General features: G+C 42.5%; 1 protein-coding gene across 2 annotated transcripts; it reads right to left on the minus strand.

The window, feature by feature from the left end:
* Positions 1-492: 492 nt before the first annotated feature.
* On the minus strand, positions 493-17,638 carry DOCK3 (dedicator of cytokinesis 3). 2 transcript variants are annotated; one of them, XM_081178094.1, is made up of 5 exons: positions 17,422-17,638; positions 16,351-16,438; positions 9,206-9,328; positions 8,445-8,527; positions 493-6,559 (listed from the first exon to the last, which is right to left on the minus strand). In XM_081178094.1, exons 1-5 carry the CDS (start codon positions 17,494-17,496, stop codon positions 6,053-6,055), a joined length of 876 nt encoding a protein of 291 aa, XP_081034220.1. In that variant the 5' UTR covers positions 17,497-17,638; the 3' UTR covers positions 493-6,052. The 2 variants fall into 2 exon arrangements, with proteins under 2 accessions (XP_081034220.1, XP_081034221.1); XM_081178095.1 differs by lacking the exon at positions 9,206-9,328 and having other exon boundaries at positions 17,422-17,620.
* Positions 17,639-20,571: the final 2,933 nt, after the last annotated feature.

Below are 20,571 nucleotides of genomic sequence, written 5' to 3' on the forward strand. Positions count from 1 at the left end.
GCTTGCCTCCCAGTCTAATCACCCATCAGTGAACTCAGGTTGAAATATCACATAGATCAAGGCAGATACTATAGAGCTTGTGTTTACATGGTTCAAACTCCATCGCTTTGAAGATGTAGTCAGGCAAACAAGGTATGTATAACTTGTAATGCCCAGAGAATATGCATCTTCATACAGTGCAGGTTAATGGGAAATGCACTTAATGGTGCACATCCTGTCTTGGTTGGTCTGGGTGCCTATATGCACAGATGGTAGATATTTAGATTTATCCTTTTTGCACGCAGGAAGCAATCAAAAGTCTATACTGCGGCTGATCTGTGCATGTAATCCTCTCTCCCTGCTACCCCCCCTACATAGAGAAACTGACTGATGGATCCAATTATTTCTGTTAACTGTAATAAGTTATCTTTATGGTAAGTATTCTAAATAGTATTTGGGCCTTGTTAGAAAACAACCCTCACCCCAGATTTTGTTATGAAAGAAACACATATATGGGGTGGCCACAGTACTATTTCTTTAATGGGAAAAGTGCGTCCTGCACTGGAGTGGAAGAGCACACAGCCTCCAAGAACTCCTTGGGAAGAAGAGCAATTGAACAGAATGAAAAATGGTTGTGAAATGACATGGTAATACTGTGTGTGGTGGGGAGATGATGGGAGGTGGATCCCTGCTCATGTTTGGCCCTTTCATTATATTTTATCTTTTTATTAATTGTTCATATTTTAACAGAATTACAATTATATATGATCAAATAAACTATACATTCAACAGCATTAAAATAGACAATATTCACATCAGTAGTAATATATTAATACAACAATATACTCAGAATCAGTATGTTGACATAAAAAAAAAACAAGGAAAAAATTAAGCAAGTATTTTAAGTTGCTGTTAAAGGGCTTAAAGAGTGCATACATGTTTGAATGGGAGAATGCTCAGCCTCAAGACAAGATTGGGGAACAAAATTAAAGGTTACAAAATGGTGTACAAAGGAGCTGTGTTGCTTGTTGCCAGTGATGCCACAGACACTGCAATAGGTACTTATACTTGCATAACCACATTCTACATAGCACTCACTATTATATCAGGTGGCGGTAGGGGGAAGAGACAATATCTCAGCAACAAAATAATCATTGTTCTGAGTGCTGGGAAATGTGCTGAGTAGAGGAATGATGTTTGATGGTGTGTGCATCTATCTGTATCTGGAAAGGACCTCACAATCCCCCTGAATAGGTTTTGGTGGAGATGGTCTGCTTCTGAATACCAATTGCTGGGAATTACAAGTGGAGAGAGCGCTGCTGCACTCAGGTCCAACTTGTGGGCTTCCCATGGGCATGTGGTTGGCTACTGTGGGGACAGGGTGTTGGACTAGATGGGTCTTTTCCCTGACCCAGCAGGGTCTTAGATTCGTAGGTAGGGAGTGTTCAACTTCCCTAAGACCACCCCGTTAGCAGATGTGCAGCGGGGTCTCCTACATTCAACATTGTACCCTCACTATACTCATCAGCTGCCTAAAGCTTAACAAAAAGACCTGAGCCCAAGAAGAAATCCAAAGCTGCCCCCATATTATGCCATCATATTTGCTAAGTGATGGGTTGAGCTGCTGTTTTTGTTCCCTTCCTATCTTTCATCCATTCAGTCTGACTCAAAAGGTATTAGGCATGCCTGTTTTCCATGTGTTGCACATGGTTTTCTGCTTCTGAAATTATCTGCAATAATTCTAGTTATGTATTTAATAATTAGCCGTGAGTGTGATGGGGCATTCCCTATTCTGGTCCTCACACTGTTTTTCCGTGAGTAGGAAAATTGCTGCCAGCACTCTAAATCCAGCTCCAGAAGCTGCTTCCTGGTGTGGTTACTGCTCAGATGTAGGGCATTTTTCTGTTTTGATAGAAGAGGAGTCTAAGGGCAAAACCAATGCGGCTTGTGATTGGCAACAAAAGGGGGAGGCATGGCTAAGCTATTTCAATGAACTTGGACACATGGTGGTAATTGGCTGTCACAGAGTGCTAAAACATTAGAGAAAGCCAGTCAGAGAATCCATGAGTATTCTGCAGGGCCTTCAGTTGACTAGGTGTGAGATTATTCTACCTCTTTGGGTCCCATAAAGCAAGATGAAAACCTTTTCTAGCTAGAAGCAAGTATCCCCTTTTCTTCTAGCAACAAGGTTTCATTATCTAGGGATTTGCTGGTTACAATGCTCTTTTAAAAAAATAATAATGAAAATGGTACCCACAAATCTTGGGAAAAGTATTTTCAGTAAGGGATAATACTGCTGAGTAAAACACGGTTAGTTAATAACAGATGATCATATCACTTTCCCTGTGAAGTAGATTGCAGCATTCTTCCCATTTTCCTGATTTTTCAATAGTTTCCCACCCCTAAACTTATTGGTGTGTAATTTCAATTGATAGCACCTGAACAGGAAATCTGTAGGAGATCAACATCATGAGAGTTTACTGAGCACCAGCTTTTATATGTAAGATACATTGTGGCATCTGAATAAATATCTCATGGGTACCTTGGAGCATCTGCTCAATGCTTTTCAATATCAAGTATTAATTTTTAATTCAACATCACAGCAGTTGAGTGAATGGGGAAGGGAAGGGGAAAAAATCCAAAACAAAACAGCAGATATTTACACCTAAAATTCACATCACTTATTTGTTGGTTCCAGAAACATGCTATCACAATATATACAATGAAATATCTTTAGGACTCTGGTACAAATATTTTGTTTTCATTTTAAGGTTTGCTTTTCCTTACAGTTATTATAGGTTTTCCGAACATGAATACACAAAAAGAGAACTGGTTGGGGGGGTTGTGGTTGCCGTTGTTTTAAATAACAACAGATTGCCATAGGCTAAAAATACATTTACAGGGCAGAGTACCAGTCAGACATCACAATCTATACATTTTTTGCTCAATTTCCTGTACAAATACACAGCATTCGTGGGATATTTACATGAAACATGATGGGGAAACAAATTAAGCAACATGATATCACCTCCCTAAATTTCCTGCTCACTCGTTCTTCCTTAGGAAAGATATGATTTAGTCCCCTTTTACAGCGTAAAGGGGGAAAAATGAGTGGGGATGTTTGTGAGGGAAAGAATCCCTATACCTTTGCTATGGCAACAAAATCCAATTATATTTCCTACTACAAACAGGAATTACTTCTTCCTATTTTTCAACAACCCATGTCTTTAAACCTTCCTTCTACTTCAGGCAAAGGACAAGAAAACCATTTTTTTGGAGCAGTTTATACCTATTCCAAAGTACCATGATTGTATGTGCTACTTTGTTGTCCAAAGATATAATATACTATGTTTCTAGTCTGCTTTCTGTGTCCAACTAAATTATTATGTTGCCTTTTTATAGGTTGGCTTTCAAAGCCATGTCAGCACATATCCCCCCCCCCCCCTCAACGGGGCTTGTGCTGGTGGCCTGAATACCTAGTAAGTAATTTTAGTAATGCAGCATAGGACACCCAATTCAGCAACTAGAAATCCATCCTGATTTATCGGATGCTAAGTTCTTGCCAACTGCAATACAGTGGAAACTCATTTTAAAATTGCATCCATGTACACACATGGAGAACTTCCTTTTAGAAAGCCACCAAAGCACACCAAACATTATGTAGAAATTGGAAAGCTTTACTTACTACATCTAAATTTGCTTCCCTCGTGGAATCTGAAGGTTGAATGTTATGAAGGTAGCTGATATTTGCTTACACCTGCCAACTCATTACCTTACTTGTAAAAACAACAAGAACAACCTGCTTTCAGGTATCAACAGCAAACACCCTAGCTATACTGTGGGTTGCAATCCTCTAAGCAACCTACTATAAGGACAAAGTCCTTAGGCTTGTACTGCTAGTCCCCAAAAAAGATGTTACGTCTTTTTAAAAAAAACTTCCTGGAGCTCTAAGTGGGTAACATTTATGTTTGACATTTTAATCTTAACTGGAAGTATAGGACCTGCATTTAAATTTGTGCCTGACAGGAGATATTTCTTTCTGATGGCACCGCAAAGCCACTTTGACTGAAGAGAGGGAAATGATGGTTGTGGATCAAAGGAAAGAGGCAATACAAATGTATTTTCTATCTAGTGCAAACTCAAAAATAAAACTAGGCAAGTTTTTAATGCCATGGTGTTTCGTTAAAATATAAGGACGGAACTACTGTGTGTTTACATTGGACAGAGCTTGGGGGAAAATACATTAGCAGCTTACCTAAGAAAAAAGCAATTTCAGTCATACAAGGTACATACGGTATTTTTGTTGTTGTTGTTTCTTTATAATATATATAGTGACTGATTGAAGAGTGAAACCAGAACTTTGACCTTCTGTATGTTTCTGTCATTGGCTGTTTTGGAAATTGAGTCAATCCTTTACATTTTCTGTGCTGATTTCTCATTTAGTATAAAAAATTTCATAATGTGCTTCTGGGTATCACTACAAAAATTGTAAAAATAAACAGATTCATATTTTTTAAAGCCACCAGTGGGAAGGGCAGCAAAACTGGATCTTGATTAAATATAACTTTGCCATTATTAAGGTGTTGGGATGACATGGATTTAAAAAATGCTGACTAAAACCCTAACAACTTTCAAGTATTGTTATCTTGCATTATTCATTTCAATCTGCAAATCCTTGCCATATTGCTTAATATGTGTTAATACTCCTTTTCATCCCATATTTTCCAGCACCTTTCCCAAACTTAGCTACATTTCTAACTCATGTAGTTCATGGCAGCTTGTCCCACAGTTCCTTTGGTTAAAATGTTCAACTATGGCATGTTAATTGGCTGCACTGGTTCTTGAATATAAATATAAGCAACGCCCCATTACTTAGGATCCCTAACAGTCAATCATGATTTTACACACCATAGCACACCCTTAGTCGTCTCCTTTGTAAACATTTCAGAAACTTTTTATTAAAAAGGATAAAAATATCCCCCCCTCCACCCGCTTCTACAATTTTTACTTAGTGGAAATTTTCTGAATGTCACTGTATTTCTATGACACTGGAACAAGTAACTGGAAGTGATCTTGTCCAATAAGAATGCAACAAGGAGAGGCTTTCTTTTTTGGGGTGGGGAGGATGGTACAACAACAGATAGTAGTTTGGACTATGCAAGATCGTCAGTCTTAAAGAAGCTGTCAGGCGTGTGCTCAAGCCTTCCTTTTATTCTAGCTTAGTTTCTTAGTTACTCTGGCATAAGATGCTACTCCTCTACTTCCTGGACTAGAATTAAAATGCTAGTGCCAAAAACCAGAGGCACCAGGAGGCCAAGACTCAGCTATAAGTCCCATGGTTAGGCGTTTCCCTCATACTGTAAATAAATAAATACAGATGAATAACAATGGAAAAAGCAGGAAATCAAAAAGTCTATGCCAAGCCAAGAAGAGTTTGTGTGAAATGATGCCTTAAAATAGAAATGGCAGCCAGTCAGCACTGGTTAGATTGCTTCAGCACACCTGAGGCAATGCAAGGAGACCATTGCAAAATAAGTTTATATGCCTCAAGCCTGGAAGATCTCGTTTCTTCAGTGCCTTTAAAACTCTGCACCTTCTGGCTTCGCGGAATCCCTGAATTCAAAATTAGCATTCACTTACTACAGCAAATAAACACATTCCTAGTGCAACTGCTTCAAAACTTGTGCGCATCTCAAAACTGGAAGGAAAGCTTGTAAAAATTCCATGCCACATCCCCCCTCCCTCAAAATCCTAATGCTTTTCAGTTTCTGCAAGTGTCTATAGCTAATATCACTTCCTGCTGTCTGATAAACTGTAGAAGGAATGAAGCACCCACTGCAAAAAAATAGACAAAACCCCAAAACACTAAAAATCTTAAAAGTATAAAATTAAATAAAAAGGAAAGCAGCAACTGCACATGCTGGCCCAATCTCTGGCTCCAGTCATTAACTCTCAGCAGCAGAGAATAAAGCAGTTCACTTTTCTCTTCTCTGAAGCCTCCTTATTGTACATCTGTCTTCTGGTTTCACAGACCTGGAAGGATCATGCAAACCGTCTTCTCTCACCCTTCTGCCTACTGCTCACTGATGCCATGCTCCCACGCTACCCTGGCTTGCTCCTCTTTCACACCGCTAGTTGGCTGGGAAATTTTGCGATGTAGCGCCCGGTGTTTTTCATCCTCTTCCAAGATCATCCCCTCCTCGTTTTCCATGTTTGGAAGGCGGGAGTGATATGGTTTAGGGGGCAAAGCTGGAGGGTCCACAGCGTCCTGAGGAATGACTCCCGATGGGGCAGAGTGGCTTCGGCACGGCTGGGATTTGAGTGTTTCCAGGACATCAGGCTCTGAGAGACTATACCTGACGGGAAGGTAGGGTGTCTCTAAGTCTTCATCAGTATTCCACGCCTGGCTAGGGACAGAATCCATAGTGTCTGTTCGAGGAGGGGGCTCGGATGAATGCCCAAAGTTACTTTCACTTAACGAGGAGACGCCACTGCTTGCACTGCCTGAAAGGGTAGAGTTGCTTCCATCCAGGCCTGACTGGGGGCTTGTGGGTGATGCAGGAATCGGATGAAGTGGTGACTGTTTAAAAAACAACACAGAACATTCATACGTATGTCAAAACATACAAAGAAATATTTCCGCACTTCCGTGGTTAATTCGTCTCACACCGATCACAGAACATTAATTCCTGTTTTATAGATTTTGTGTTCAAATATAAACAAATATCATAGCTGTCAACGTTTCCCTTTTTTAAAGGGAAATTCCCTTATTCCGAATAGGATTCCTCGCAAGAAAAGGGAAAAGTTGACAGCTATGAAATATGTATTCCCTGCCTTCTCTAGCTTTCCAAACGGAAACACCCGCAGTGTAATAATACCTTGAGGTACGGGGAAATTAAACTGAACCAAAACAATTGCAATTGTGTTGTGGCTAACTCTTGCCTTCTTGATTTTTACAACAATAAAGTGATCAGATAGGAAGGAGGGCAATATTTATCTGCCTTTAATTATAGAAAGTGTAGGGTATTTAAGATGGTGCAGCTATCAAAATTTCCTCTTCTACACAATTGCTATCAATACATAGAAGTCCTGTTCTTTGCATCAGTCACTGTATCCAATACAGCCTATAGTTATGTATTTTTATATTGTAAATTGTCCTGCGATCCTCGGATGAAGGCTGGCATATAAAATAAACAAAACAAACAAAACACTCCCCTACATAGTATTGTCTGCTACCCTGGTATACTCAGATATTCCAAAATCAAAGCACTTACTAAGAATAAACATATACTTCCAAAGTTAATTTTAATTTGCAGCAACAATGCAATTTAGAACAGATTTTCAAGGCTTGACTTCAGCCCCTATCCATATTGTGCAGCTGAGCTCTCTCTCATTACAATTTCACATAGTAAGAGCAGGATGAATATTTTGAGTATTGGTGCATGTACATAGCAACAGATTCACAGGTACCACTTGCTGCTCCATGTCCACTTTTAACTTTTAGTACTGGGGTTTGCAAGAGGCTACTTTTCTTCTCTCTTCTGCCCTTCTAAAACCTGGGCTGTGCTATAGTACTAAAGGGCTCAGGATTGAGGCTGGCTGCTGTTCTGTTACTGTATATAGTTGCCGGAAGTGAGGTGAACAGTGTGGGAGGACAACTTCAAGGAGCACATCACACCAATCAAAAGCTTTCCTCCGGAATACAATAGCTGTTGGGGAATTAAGGAGGCCAATTCCTTCTGTTTTCATTTCCCCACCCTTACCTCCTGACACTTTAACTGCCCTCAACCATAGACCAACCTGCACAATCTGCCAGTTTCCTGAAATCCCTGAAAATGGGGTGGATGAGCAAAATTTCCTCAGTTTTCAAGCAGTAGCTGAGGCCTCCCAATGCTTCTTTAACTTTAAAAAAACAACCCTTTTGAGTACTCACAGCAGTACTCAATCAAGGCCATATTTCTTTGGGGATGGGCCATTCTCAAAGCAGCAAGAAGAGTGCTTTGAAAGTGCAATTCCTGCTGGCACAGACTGTGGTTTCAAAGCACTCTCTTCTCCCTGTTTGAGCAGGTACAGAAGAGTGCTTTGAAAGGGTGGCTCTGGATGGCTCTACACTTTCAAAGGAGACCCATGCTTAACTAGGAAGAGCAATTTGAAAGTCAATCAGGGAAACTGCTTTGAAAAGGCTCCCCTTGCTGCTTTCAGAGTACCCTAACTCTCAGGAAATGTGGGCTTACCACACACTGCTATAACAGCTTGAGGATCTTTTAATTGTTTTAAATAAGCAAGCAGGAGAAACACCCTTTCCCACCTCATCAAGTTTAGCAAGGTGATAAATCTCCCGGTAATATCACAGGGCGTACAGTAGAGTAAATCAGTATAAATAAACAAAGAGGTGGATTACAGAATTGCTCTCAGTATGCTGTCTGAATTAGAGGGTGGTTCTGCAATTTGAGATATAGTTTTACCTTACGTAGCGTCCGTGCAGGCAGTGCTGGGGGGGCATCATTAAGATGGTGATGGAAGGCATCAAAATGCAGCGAGTAGTGACCTTAAATGAGATAAATGGAAAAAGTTATCTGCGAGCAGTAAGTCAGAAATAGCATTTCCAACTCTTAAATGTCCTGTGATGCTAGTTAGACAGATATGTCCTGATAGTGCAGTGTCAGTTTCCTAGAAACCAGTTATTTTACATGGTAAATTGTAACTCAATGTACACAACAACAAACAGCAAATGAAGGCAGCAACACAGTGTAACACACACAGTTGTTATCATATCAAGGCTCCCGTGGCAAGACAACAGGCTCTTTAGCATTAAATATCTGAAACCTTAATTTATCTTCAATAACTGTAGCTCAATGTTTTATTTTTTAAACTTAGGCTGCAATCCCATACACGCTAACCTTGTAGTAAGTCCCATTGAACTCAATGTGACTTACTTCTGAGTAAACATGCATGGGATTGTACTGTACAGCTTTTAGCAAGACACTGGGCTAGTGTACATCACTCATAAGCCCAATTCCAGTCCCAAAGCACATTTATAGTACTGCTTTTTTGTTTTTTTTAAGATTTATGAAATCGTCAGCCAAGAGAGTTGGTGCAGCCTTCTCTTCCTTTTACTCCTGTTTCATTTTTCAGAAGGCAAATAGGTGGCACTGTTTGCTTTCATATGGTTTAATTGGGCATTAGTGCAGGATTTCTTCTGCAGACCTACTGGCCATTTCCTTACCATGGGGCAGGCTTCGGGGAGGTACTGGTGGGGCCAGGATGCTCCCAACATGAGTAGACAGGAATGGCAAGGCCTCTCTGGTTCCGCTGTCCAGACTCCAGCTGCTTGGTGCTGCTGGAACAGCTGAAGGATGGAAACAGATTGAATTTGGGTAATGCTGTAATATTTGATGGGACTGAAGGCTGACTTTTTAAACTCACTGAATCAAGTGAGTTTTGGGACTGGCCCCAGCTGTTAGGTTATGTCCTGCTCTGAAGGCAGCGAGAGGTAAGAGAACCGTGCACTTCTTGATCATGAGAAAAATACGAGTTGTACCTACCTGAAGTGTAGTTTTTCCATTTCCTAGTGAAAGGTCAGCAGAGTGGGGCGATGGCTCCACCTAGCGATCACAAGGCACACAGCAACATTTTGGGAGGTAGGACTCCCAGCATGCATCCAGGATGAAGACTCGCCAGGCTCGACAGCCAGGAGTGTAAGAATAGAAAGAAGAAGAAACATGCTACCTCCTAATGTCAATGTGACTGTGCTAATAACAAGAATCTTGTAGCCAGACCAACTAGGGCAGGGTCTGCTGGCCTTTCATCAAGAAATGGAAAGCTACCTTTCAGGTAGGTACAACTGTACTTTCCCCCATTTCCAGTGAAAGCGTCAGCAGGACGCACAGCAGCTAAACTTTCTAAGGAGAGAGTGCAGCTTCATAGCAGGAGGACCTGTTGCAGAACCCTTCTGCCCAAAGCTGCGTCTGAGGATGCGTAGGCATCCAGGCGGCAGTGCTTGAAGGTCCTGGGTGCTGCCCAAGTAGCGGCCCTGCAGATCCCCTGTAGAAAAGCAGGAGAGGAAAACATATCTCTGGCTGCTGTGGCTTTTGTGGAATGAGCCATGGTGTGCTGAAGAGATAGGAAACCACTGCACCTCTTAGGCCAGCACTATACATGCCCTGATCCACCTAGAAAGGGTGGAAGAGGACATCTTCTTGGTCGGTGAGGGTGGGTAGAAGGATACAAACAGCGTTCAGTTAGCCTATGGGCTTTAGTTCCACCAGTGTAAATCTTCAGGGTTCTGCAGACGTCCAGGGAATGTCAGGCCTTTTCCAGAGGATGGAGTAGGGATGTAGGAGAGAAGAACCATCTCCTTCCAGAGATGGAATCTGCAGAAGACACTTGGGGGTCTCGGTCCTTAGCACTACTCTGTTTCTATGGAAGACACAGAGGTGTTTGGCAACAGAAAGAGCATTCAACTTGCAGACTCTGCAGGCGGAGGTGATTGCGACGAGGAAGACCATTTTCAAAGAAAGGAGCCACCTTGCTGAGAGGTTAAAAAAAAGAGGGTGTTGAAGCACAGAGAGAACCCTGTGAAGGTCCCAGGAGGGGAATCTATGGAAAGTCAGAGGGCATTTAAGAGATGCTCCCTGGGGAAAGTGTTTCAGGAGTGGGTGAGAGGAGAAGGAAGGGGAGTGCAGCCTTGAGAGAACGGAGGAGACCACTGCTGCCTGTTGTTTTAGCACACTGGGCTTCAGGCCTTTTCTCTGGTCGTCTTGAAGGAATTCTAAGATGGTAGAGATATCGGGGTTATTGATTTAACACCCTTCAGTAGAGCACCTCAGGAGGAAAGATTTCCAGGTGACTTGGTAGATATGTAGAGTCAAAGACTTTCCACAGTGCAGCAGAATATCTATGATGTCTGGAGTGAGATCCATCTGTCAGCCATCTCTGGTCAAAAACCATGCAGTCAGATGCAACCAGGCAGGATTTGGGTGAAGGATCAGACCTTGAGTTAGGATATCCGGTAGCTGGGGGAGTCGCCACAGAGAGGAGAGTGCTAGGCACAGTACCTGCAGAAACCAAGGATAATGTGGCGAGAACCGAGTGATGGAGTACACTTGCCTTTTCTTCCCTGATTTTCCTGAGGACCCATGGGAGTTGGAGGGAAAGCATAGAGTAGACTCCGTGGCCAGGGGGAGAGAAGAGTGCTCCAGGCCTCCACTGATGGGGTGTGAAACCTGGTGAAGAATCGTGGAAGTTGTCAATCCCTGTTAGATATAGAGAGATTGATTTTGCATTGGCTGAAGCTTTGTTGGAGTAGTTGGGAAACAAGTGGGGGTTCAGGCTCCACTCTGCCAGGTTTGCCCAAGTGTTCTTAAGTCCGTATGTGTTCAGTAGTTGTGACTGATTGAATGTTGATCTCTGCCTAGTCCAAGAGGAGGGTTGTTTCTTGCTGCAGATTCGGGGATCAAGCTGAGCCTTGCCTGTTGATGTTTCATTTGGCTTTGGTATTGTCTGTCCAGATGTACATACATGTTCCAGAGAGAGAGATGTTGTGCAAAGTGAGAAGGGCTAAGTGGGTGGCTCAAAGCTCCAGCCAGTTGATGCTCATGGAGGATTCTGCTGCAGAACACTGGCCCTGGACTGAGAGATCCCTGCAAAGTGCGCTCCAACAGGCGAGTCTGGCATCTGAAGGTATTATCATTTGCTGGGAATCCTGGAATGGGGAGTCCCTCCTCAAGCTGCCTAGGTCAGTTCACCATTGCAAGCTGTGATGGAGCTGGGGCAACAGCCTGATGTGAAGGCGCCTGCTGAGGGCAATGTTTTTCGGAAATGGCAGTAGGGCCCGCTGGAGGGGCCAAGCATGGTGCTTCACCCAAGGAGTTGCTGAGACGCAGAGGCCAAGGACATGTGCCACCACCATTATATTGGCGTGGATGAGGGCTAAGGCTGTACTGCACATTTGCTCTCTGAAATCTTTCCAGGGCTAAGGAGATGAGGCTTTTGGTGGTGTACAGGAGTTCTCTAAAATGTATTAGGAGATACGGCTTTTTAAAAAAACTGACCAGGAACCCGTCAGTAGTTATAAAAGGACTGATTGTAGGAATGTGGAGAACGGTGCCAATTCTGCCGCGTGTTGTCCATTTTGTATGCTAGCAACACCTTCCACTTGTCATCTAAACCAGTGGCGTAGCGTGGGTTGTCAGCACCCGGGGCAAGGCAAGTAATTTGCGCCCCCTAACCTGTGGATTTGCGCCCCCTAACCCGTGGATTTGCGCCCCCTAACCCTAACTCCCAGATGTTGCGCCCGGTGCGGCCGGCCCCCCCTGCACCCCCCACGCTACGCCACTGATCTAGACTAAGATGTCTTTTAGGGCACCCTCCCTGAGAAGCTTGCCTCCAGCATATGGCGCGATGGAGAGGCTGACATAAGAGTGTCTACATCCCAGTGTTTGAGCCATTAAGTGCATCTGGTGACCACATCTGCTACAAGGACTCAAGAAGCACATTGAGAGGTATCCATAGTAGCATCTGCTATGAAGGCAGCTGAGCAATGGATTTTTAGTAGGGTTTGACATGTGCAACTTGTATCCTGGTTTGATGGGTCTAAGGGCTCATCTAAGAGCTTATCTTATAGATGTTTAGATAAAAACAGAGGCTGTTCATGCTGCTCTACTGGGCAGGGTGGGGGCTTCATGTGTTTTATGGATTGCATAGTTCAATCTGCATTCAGTGGGGTCCTTTAATTGTGAATCCCCACCTCTGGGATGTAGATTTTCAGAAACTAAGAGAGAAATAGGACAATACATGTTAGGGGTTTTAAGGGAGTCAGTGAATTCAGTTTCCAAGATGTAAAATGTATTCACAATAGGTACAGCTTTTTATATTTTGGGGTATGCTCCCATTTTGCCTTAGTAGCCTTCTTTAAAGGAGCAAGCACCGCAACTCCTTCAGGGGAGTGTAGGAAAACAAAGGGGAACATGGCCACAGGGAAAGAGGACTATTATTAACTCCTAATTTTTTCCTTTTCTGTCACAGAAGAAATTCAGAGAGAAAACCTGGAAGATCAGCGAGAGCAGTAGTGACCAATGACAGGAGCAGAACTGGATTCTTGCTGGGAGTCCTATCTCCCAAAAGGTTGCTGTCTGCCTTGTAACCACTAGGTGGAGCAATCAACTTACTCTGCTGACCTTTCACTGGAAATGGGAAAGCAGTTTAGATAGATTAGCATTATTAGGAGACCAAGAAGATATCTTTTAGACTACAGGTGTTTTTTTTAAAAAAGCAGGATAAAGGAAGCAGTAACAAAGAACAAGGAACAGACATTTCAGTATGCAGAACAGAGCCTGTTACTGTGCCGCGATGACCAAGATGAGGTAAGTTTGTTTTCCTCTGGTCCCAAACCTTTTTTAAAACAAAAAACAAAACAAAATTCCTTATACAGTAATGATACAAAACAAGTATCGTTTTCCTGATAAAGGTAACACACTTATAAAATTCATGGGAGCAACCAAACAGAAAATAAGAGGCTTAAAAAAACTATAGCAATGAAAACAATCACCAAGACTTTGCCCAGACCTTTCCTTAATATTGATCTTACTGTCAAATATCAAACATAATCTCACTGACAGGGGAGTTCTGACACAAGACTTGGCAAAAAGTATACATCAGCCTTGGTTGTAGAGGAGAATGGATTATAGTTTATGGGGGGCCTATAACCCCCACAATGAATTAATTATGTTTCCCATCCCAACATTCACCTTGTTATGAAGCTACCATTCACTATTTGTTTAACAAACCTTCTTATTCTGTTCTCACTGAGAACCTAAATCCACAGTTTTTGAGTCCGTAGCAGGCATCATTTTCACTCAGCCTATACGTACTGACTTCCTGCTGCTGCCACTGAATGAGCAAGTTGTGTGCGTGCTTTGAAACTGCTCTAAACTGATCACTATCTATCTGAAGAAGAAGAAGAAGAGTTTAGATTTCACTCCCCTTCAGGAGTCTCAAAGTGGCTAACATTCTCCTTTCCCTTCCTCCCTCACAACAAACACTCTGTGAGGTGAGTGGGGCTGAGAGACTTCAGAGAAGTGTGACTAGCCCAAGGTCACCCAGCAGCTGCATGTGGAGGACTGGAGACATGAACCCGGTTCCCCAGATTTCGAGACTACCGCTCTTAACCACTACACCACACTGGCTATCTGAAGGTCACCACCTGTATAGAATACACATGAGAACCGGAAACAAAACATGGAATATCTTAACTGATGGCAATTTTGATACCCTCCCCCCTGCTGTGTCTATCGTATTTTAGACTAAAATGCTTGGAAAACCTGATGTGCAATTCTGATATTGGATGGTTTATCCCAAATAAAGGCTTAGCTCATGCTTAAACTATCTTTGAAAGTCCCTGCTGCCCTGTAGTGGCCAAACCATCGGCTGCAGAGTTTGTCTTCAGTGATTAGATTCATCAGCAGAGAAGCTATAATTGAAAAGATTTTGCTTAAAGCTCTTCAATGTCACTCTACTGTCAAGAAAAATCAGTGTTAAAAAGGGAAAGTGACAGGTCTCCAGATTTACCCAAACATGTGCTTTCAGCCAGTTAGGGAGTGCATTCCAAGCATCTTCAGCTGTATATGTTGTGCAGCTGATATATACACCAACTACCCTTTCAATGGGACGCGGGTGGCGCTGTGGGTAAAAGCCTCAGCGCCTAGGGCTTGCCGATCGAAAGGTCAGCGGTTCGAATCCCCGCGGCGGGGTGCGCTCCCGCTGCTCGGTCCCAGCGCCTGCCAACCTAGCAGTTCGAAAGCACCCCTGGGTGCAAGTAGATAAATAGGTACCGCTTACCAGTGGGAAGGTAAACGGCGTTCCGTGTGCTGCGCTGGCTCGCCAGATGCAGCTTTGTCACGCTGGCCACGTGACCCGGAAGTGTCTCCGGACAGCGCTGGCCCTCGGCCAATAGATGTGAGATGGGCGCACAAACCCCAGAGTCTGTCAAGACTGGCCCGTTCGGGCAGGGGTACCTTTACCTTTTTACCCTTTCAATGGCCTATGGCAGGGATGTCCAACAGGTCGATCGTGATCTATTGGTAGATCCCTGTGAGGTTTTGATAGATCGCGGTTGATCTCTGGCTCCCTTTCCTTAGAATCCCTAAAACTGACACCTGTCCTACCCCCTCGCACCGCCCTTCATTGTTTGATCTCTGGAAGGGAAGACAGAGCTTTCTCTGTGCTGCTGTTTTCATCCATAGCGATCTTTTTGTGAGGGACTTTACCCCTTTGTCCCTTGCCTTTAACCCCCACAAAAATGGAACTTTTCCCTCCAAAAAAACCTGTTTTTTAACCCCTAAAAATGGGATCTTTCTCCTTCCTAAAAAAAGTTCAACAACTTAGAGCTGACCCAGATCACTGCCAGTTTTTAATTCTGAAAGTAGATCGCAGTCTCTTGAGAGTCGGCCACCCCTCGCCTATGGATTACTGACCTTTCCAAAGCGCTCCCTCATAACTGAAGTTTTCCCTTTATGTAGATAATCTCTATGCAGGAAGGAGATTGTCATATTTGAAACATGACTCACAAATGTATATATTCTGCTAGGAGTATACATGGATTGGGCAGTCACAAATGTATATATTCTGCTAGTAGTATACATGGATTGGGCAGTTGCTGTGTGATTAACTGCTTGTTCTAAATACACATGGTTTTAAGAGATAAGTGATAAGAACACTTTGAATGAACATAAAATGAAACAATAAAATTAATTAATTAATAGCATTTAACAAAAAATTATATACTGCTTGATTGCAACAAAACCTCTAAGGGCTGACAAGAAATATTAAAATTATCAGCAAAGTAGTTAAAAACAAGTAATTAAAACATTTTAAAAATAATTTATTTATAGAATTTAAACCAGCAGCAAACTAAAAAAAAAAGGGTTGAAAACAATTTATTCAATGTATGTACATCTGGATAGGTTTGCCTAAACAAAAATGTTTTAAGCAGGCATCAGAAAGAACACAGCTAAGACACCACTCAACCTGATGTAAATTGGCAGGGAGTGCAAAAGTTTAGGTCCTGCGGCGCTAAAAGAACAATTTCTTACAAGTTCTGCAAGTGGGTCAAGAGAGGTCAAGTGGGCACATATGAAGTAAGGAGATCCTGTAAATAAACTGGCTCCAACTGGTTAGGGCTTTATAGGCTGATACTAACACCTTGAACTTCACCCACTAATGCAGATCTCAGAGCAGAGTCTTGCTCATGTCAGCAACTATACTATTCAGCTATTCAGCGATAGCTGTAGATTCTGGATCCAGCAAAGCAGCAAAAAACAATGCCTGAAATAAGTGTCATAAGTAAATAATATAAAATAGGGCAAGGAATACCTTTTTCAGCAACAGAAAGGTTGGGATCACTGCAGGGTTTGCACGGTCCAATCACTTGTTGGAGCAAGGCTCGCTGGAAGTTTGGGTGCTAAGAGAGAAGAAAGGCAACAAATACTTGCACTTTTTAAACAACAGTTTGTAACTATGCCGTTTGATATCTCCAATAAGATTCGCAAGATATCTGATTGTTTACATTTGTTTTATGTTACAAGAGCAATCTCTGTGCCTATGTTATTATGACTATATAATAATAATCTGAATGAAGGCAGAATAGCCTGGTAAGAATAATTTTTTTACCATAAATATCATGCTCTAGGGAGAGTAAGGAGGGCATTGGGGAACTTTCCAGTTAAGCCCTTTCCACCAGTAAGAGACAGGGGTTGGCTTCCTCTGCTGGAAGGACCTCCCAAGTCTGAAACTGGACTGGAATGAGCAGGAACACCCTCCAACCCCCCCCCAAGTGGCTGCTCTACAGATCTCCCTGAGAGGAGCACATGCTCAGGGTGCAGAAGCTGCAATTTCTTTTATTGAATTTGCTCAGGAAGCTGACAGGTACAATGATACAGGTGCTGGTCAAAGGATGGGCCTGTCTGCCCTCAGCTATTGCCAATAAGTTTTGCCTGGGATTTTTAGTGCATTATGACTAGGGCAATCCCAGCCTTGCCAGCCCTGTGTGCTGAGGCCTGCTGTTTGAAGTGTCCACCAGGTGGCTGCTCTGCTACTCCCTTGGCCAGGAATCACTAAAGCCATCCCCCTTCCTGATTCACCTCACCCACATGAATCCTAGCTATGGGATTCAGAACCCCTTTCTTTCCCCCCGCTCTCTTTTTCTGAAGGGGAAAGGTGGGCCAAATGTGGTAAATTACAGCATTGCCTGGTAGCCGAACAACAGCCTTAAAGGAGCTGACTGGGGACAGTTATCCTGCCAAGGAAGGTCAACTGCAAGTTCTTCCTTCCCGTTAGTTCCCATTTCCAAAACACTTGTCCTTTCTTGTCCAGAAAATGGATCTGTTTGCTAATTTCATGTCCTGGCACATTCAGAAAAAAAAACAGCAATTCTGAAATCGTTACCTGTCCATTTTCCATGATAGCTGCAGGGTACATGGCACTGCTAGGTCGGTCTCGGTGCATCGGTAATAACATCATCAGCTCCCGATTATGACGATACTTATCTGGTAGAGAGGGAGAGCCTGTAAACAAGTGAGAACAATCACGTACACATGACAAAACACAACAGAGATGCTCTTTGGCCCAGTCACCTAGTCTTCCTAAGATGTATGAATCACAACTATGAAACATAACATTTTAGCGTACAATGGAAATGAGCTTAACTGGCACACAGGAATCACTGCTCTAGTGCTCAGTGCATAACAAAAACAGCAACACAGACAAGCTGCTGGGTCTGTAGCATACCGCTTAGCAGGTCAATGAATGCATTCTGAAAGCCCCATGTTACCAAAACAAAACTGCCTTTGGTAGATCCATTCTTATGTGGAAAGGCAACAACTGCTGGTGTAAGAACATAAGAAGTGTGCTTCCACAAACTGTGTAATTAACAAGCAGTTAAGCTTAGTATTAGAATATGAGAACGCAGAGCTTCTCAAGATATCTCTATCCCATAAGGGTTTTGATTCCTATTGACATATATTGCCATTTTGATGAACGTTTGTTTGGGCACTGCATAGTGTATCAGTGCATTATGATCTTTGATGGGGGAAATCCTACTCGTTATGGTACTGGTTGAAATGCACAGCTGCCTAAGGTAATGATAACAATAGAAACTATCTCCCCTAATGGATGCATTAATGTGCAGAATCTGATGCACAAATTGAAGCTGCTAATATGGGTCTTAATTTGTGGCATATCTGTGCCACAAGCATGTACTTTGAGGCAAATGCAAACAACATATTTTGCAGCTGTGCCTGCTACTGGGGTTGACATGGTCCCCTCTGCAAACTTCTTATGACCACATGAATAATATCTGACCACACACAAATAATATTAAACACAAGTGTTATTTCCAGTCGGTACAGATTTCACATGAACAGAAGCATGGCATGCAGGTCATACACTGAGATTTAGCACAAAAGGAAGAAACAATATGGTTAGCAGTACAGGAGAAACCTTCACACTTTCTAGAGTTTCCCTCAAGTTATTAAGCTCAAAGGAATTCAAACTCCACTGTATGATTAAATGTTTTCACTACAAACACAGAACACAAATAATCTGACCATCCTATCATTCACAATGTTCATTTAGATAAGCATTAATGTTTTATACTGTCTCTTTTACTCACATACATATCACAGATAGTCCTATTTCTGCATCATGAAATATAAAATACTGATCTTTTAGGAGCACCAGTAAATGTATTATGGCACAAAGCACACTGCTGATTTCCCCCTTTTAAAATATATTCCTCAATATATCCTAGAAGTACAGATGAAGCTGTTGGGTATCATCAAATTGGAAAAACACATGAAAACAATACCTTTGCTGCTCATCTAACATGGTTGACAACAGTTGTTTCCTGAAAGCTTTTCTATTAATTATGTGACTTCAAGTCATCAACAGAGGGCAGTATTTGTCAAAAGCTCCTTTTAAAAGTTAAAGAAAATCGTGAAAAATGCACGTTACTTATTTGTAACTGTCAGATCTTTGGAAATTCTACCTGTTCAGCCAAGCTTGTCGGAATAGCATCTTGGTAGACAAAAAGTCATACATCCACTCTTTTTTGTTTGTTTGTTAATATGTCTATCTGCAGGTAGGGTATCATGGTGGTGGCTGTCTTTGTTGTTTCATTCAGGTGCTTATGGACAACTTCAAAATATGCAACTGATCTGCTGAAAGCCCATTAGTCTAGTGCTTCTTTACACAAGGCATACATGTGCACATCCGAAGTGTGTATTTCAAATGACATGCTTACAGTAAACCTGCAGCAAAAGAGCAGCAGTCCCACATTTGGAATGGTGTGCTCTGCCTTTGAAGTACAGTGGTACCTTGGTACTCAGATGTCTTGGTACTCCAATGCCAAAAACTCACCATTTCCCTGCACCAGTGGTCAGTCAGATTCCCTAAAAAGACCAAAAGGAGGACACAAGAACAAGAGCCTTCCCTTGTTTGTCCCTCAAAATATAGTAACTGGAAGTATATGGTCTCCCCACTGAGGAGAGTCTACTCCTCCCTAACCATAGTCTACTCCTCCCTAACCATAGTCTACTCCTCCCTAACCATAGTCTACTCCTCCCTGACCATAGATGTGCTAAAAAGGATACTAGCCTGACTGTGAGATGCATCCAGTGGTGTCTTCTATTCACAAAAGGCTATTGATCCCTCAAAGACTTCCATGCATAGAATGGGGGATGGAGTTGATTCTCCCAAATGTCCCCTTTCCCTTACAGCCCCCATATCATGTCCCACACTGTTCAAGTGTGTACCCTAAGCCCCTAGAGCAGACTGGAAGGGAGCACTCGGAGCGGAAGAGGAAATGAGAAAAAAATCCCCTCCCTCCCTTATGTTCTTGGAAATTACCCCTGGATCAAATAGCTTTCTGTAAATGTAAGGACAGCACTGGATACAATCCACTGCGTTTTCATTTATTAAGAGAAGGCTTTGAGTGATGCAGCTGTGCAATCACAGTTCTTCTCAAAAGTCTTGCAGGAGAATAACCTGAAACCTTTCGCAAGAGCAAGATCTGTTGCGGGATTACCACTCAAAATTGAACTTCAGTGTCACTGTTTGTAAAACCACGTTGTACCGGGGACGCCTATGATGTTCATTGGTAATAATTTCCATCAGAACATATTACTCTCACACTGAACTAATTTTTCAGAAGGGAAAACAAAGCGTATGGGGAACTGGCAAGTCTTATCACAGGGATCTTGAGGAAAGAAATGCAGTATAAATTACAACAAAGACTGAATTTTTAGAGCTGCCTATTTACATCGTGGGATGCTGGAGCCAATGGGATGGGCAATGCCCTTGTCATGTGACGCTGTGAGAATCCACTATTTCAGTCTAAATTCCCACTACCCTGTTATGCAATGTAGGGGAAATGATGGTTTACTTTACAGCAGGAGTAGGGAACCTTTGGCTCCCCATATACAGTACTGTTGAACTACAATTTGCATGGCTTCCAGCAACCTCTAGAGGGCCACAGCATCATCACACCCACTTTACAGAGTGATATAAGAATTATTGCCATAATATTATATATGAATT

Source organism: Podarcis bocagei (assembly GCF_964188305.1).
Source record: "Podarcis bocagei genome assembly, chromosome: 2".
Lineage (NCBI taxonomy): Eukaryota > Metazoa > Chordata > Lepidosauria > Squamata > Lacertidae > Podarcis > Podarcis bocagei.

Excerpts from the sequence above, each read along its gene's own strand:
- DOCK3 (XM_081178094.1), bottom strand. The coding sequence starts at position 17,496 with ATGATGTTATTACCGATGCACCGAGACCGACCTAGCAGTGCCATGTAC. Across the intron at positions 16,439-17,421 it reads CTATCATGGAAAATGGACAG|CACCCAAACTTCCAGCGAGC; the intron begins GTAACGATTTCA and ends CTTCTCTCTTAG. Across the intron at positions 8,528-9,205 it reads TCCCCGAAGCCTGCCCCATG|GTCACTACTCGCTGCATTTT; the intron begins GTAAGGAAATGG and ends ATCTCATTTAAG.